The sequence below is a fragment of the Centroberyx affinis genome, unplaced genomic scaffold, assembly GCF_046629955.1.
Source record: "Centroberyx affinis isolate AG114_WGS23_722 - 3 ecotype Tasmania unplaced genomic scaffold, CSIRO-AGI_Caff_v1 ptg002686l_1, whole genome shotgun sequence".
NCBI lineage: Eukaryota > Metazoa > Chordata > Actinopteri > Beryciformes > Berycidae > Centroberyx > Centroberyx affinis.
In genome coordinates, this window is record NW_027280868.1 from 85,737 (window position 1) to 88,055 (window position 2,319).

A 2,319-nucleotide genomic window follows, 5' to 3' on the forward strand; every position below is an offset into this window, starting at 1 on the left:
TTATTGTCCAACAATTACTCAAATAAATGCACCCATCCTATTATTTATAATCACAACATAAAGAATGTTTTAAGTCTATAAAAACTGAAGGTCTGGAGGGCAGTTCTATAAAACACCATGGACACATGGACAAGTAAGCAGACTTGTACTTGATTTTTGCAACCATAATCAGTCCCGACATTATTCCGTCTCCCTGGAATTGGTGCTGCAGTGTGATGCTGCTCTGATGCAACTTATCAGATGATGTAAAGTGGGAGCAATCAGGCTTATGTCTTGACTGCTGTGTCTCTGGATTTGTAGATCACTCCTCTGCTTTTCAGCTCTCGCACCACGCCTGGAGGAAGGAGATGAAAATTAAACATGTAAATAGCAGGTAGTGCAATAATGTGCAGTTAAGGCTACATGACAAAAGGCAGTAAATGTAAAACTGTATTATGGCCAAATCTTTCCTTTCCAAGTGTGTGTGATTTAGAGAGTAACATGTTGAGGCGGTGCAGTTAGATATAACCTACCTGGAGGTAGTCGTCCTGTCACTGTCACTGCATATACACCTGGCTTGAAGTTGCCTGTGAGATGGGGCACAAAATATGACTTTTCCAATATTTTTTAGATCAGACCAAAAATAAAGATGGGCCTACAGTGGGTTAACATACTCCACTACACCATGTAGCTATGCTGAACAGCGCCTTTTCATTAAACTGAATTTAAAAATGTGAATACTTCTCATGTATTGCATGTCTTTGTCAAACAGAGGGTACTAACAGTATACAGCAGCACATTTGGCATCAATAATACTTTTTGTTAAGACTGTTCTCTCTCTACAGTATTTGGACACAGTATCTATTGAGGTTTTAGGCAAACAATTAAAGGCCAAGCATCAGTACTCCTCCCACTCCCACTCATACAATGTATAATGTTTGTCAAAATGTTGAGGCAGTGTAAAACATTCTTTACCTATTCTCTGCCATTTAGCCACCCAGCTGTCCTCAGGACTCATCATGGCTATCACACTGTGAACACACAGAACAGGTTAGTACACAACAGGAAGGCACTGTGAAGGCATAACCGATGTGAAAACAAATGAAAGTCTTTACCCATCAAATGAGGAACTTGTGCACTCGTAGACCATCTCTCGGTTCCCCTTCATCTGGAGGTACGACTCACAGTTGTCACAGCCGTCGTATTCAAACTGGTCAATGGTCTGATGAAGCAAGACAAGGGAGAAGATTGAGTTTGTAACAGGTTAGATAGGCATATATGTAGGAGAATGAGAGTAAGAATGAAAGAAGGAATGAAAGAATGAAAAATCCAAACTACTTCTGACACCTGCAGATGGGCGATTCTTAACTTTTTTTACATGGGGCTACCAAGACCACCAGTTAAAAATGTAGTGTAAGGAAATTCATTCTGATAGGAGAGTCTTCTCAATCAACTGTGTCTATAGCTTTCAATAGATAAGTTTCAATTTAGACAGAAATAAGTTACGCAGATTGTTGTGCAGAAGTTTCTAGCACTGCAATGACTCATTTGATTTGTACAGTACAGCAGTTAGTTCAATTGAACATAATGTAAGTTCTGTTTTGACATCTGATTGAAACGAACATAATCTTTAGATATCAGATTAGTTTGAACATCTTGTATCTTCGAAGACGAACAAAATATGATGCCTGTGCGTTGTTTAAAGGGAAATAATGAAAAGGTCAAATCAGTCCTTCAGTAGTCGGTATTTATATTATGTATCATGAAGGCAAGTACACATAACTTCCAAGACATCAATCAGCATATTCAGAGCTCCATATCATTAGGACAGCGACAGACTGTTTGTGATGGCTCTGTATTCGAGTTGCTTAAGGTGTGAAATGTCAAAATAAATATGAGGTTACATTGCAAACTATCAGCTTTACTTAAGAGTGTATTTTGGGTACAGTGGATGGAAATGTGAAGAATTACGGCCCTCTTGTACCCGTCTACGCACTCTACTACTCGACTTCTAGCTGTACTACTACCTGTTACTAGCGCAATACACAACCAATATTTCGGCAATATTTCTATTCATGTGTGAGACAGGTTTAGAGAGGCAACACAATGAAGAGAAACGCGGCAGTCGTCGTTAGCAGAAAAGCTAGCTTGCGTAATACTTTGTCGCAGTTTACAAAGTTACCTTCACAAGAGAGCATAGAAGACAAGCCCGCAAATGGCGAAGGTCTTTAGGAACCGTTTCCAATGCCATTATGAAAGGTTTGGAGTAACAAAACTATAATAGCACTGGAAAAAATCGAAGTGATGAGTCTTTTGTATATTTTTCCGGCGCAGGGTAAA

General features: G+C 39.3%; 1 protein-coding gene across 1 annotated transcript; it reads right to left on the reverse strand.

The window, feature by feature from the left end:
- On the reverse strand, positions 1–2,319 carry supt4h1 (SPT4 homolog, DSIF elongation factor subunit). Its single transcript, XM_071535294.1, has 5 exons — positions 2,162–2,319; positions 1,095–1,201; positions 955–1,010; positions 513–566; positions 1–334 (listed from the first exon to the last, which is right to left on the reverse strand). The coding sequence occupies exons 1-5, from the start codon at positions 2,228–2,230 to the stop codon at positions 267–269; spliced, it is 354 nt and encodes a 117-aa protein (XP_071391395.1). The 5' UTR covers positions 2,231–2,319; the 3' UTR covers positions 1–266.

Excerpts from the sequence above, each read along its gene's own strand:
- supt4h1 (XM_071535294.1), bottom strand. The coding sequence starts at position 2,230 with ATGGCATTGGAAACGGTTCCTAAAGACCTTCGCCATTTGCGGGCTTGT. Across the intron at positions 1,202-2,161 it reads TTCTATGCTCTCTTGTGAAG|ACCATTGACCAGTTTGAATA; the intron begins GTAACTTTGTAA and ends TTGCTTCATCAG. Across the intron at positions 335-512 it reads GACAGGACGACTACCTCCAG|GCGTGGTGCGAGAGCTGAAA; the intron begins GTAGGTTATATC and ends TCCTTCCTCCAG.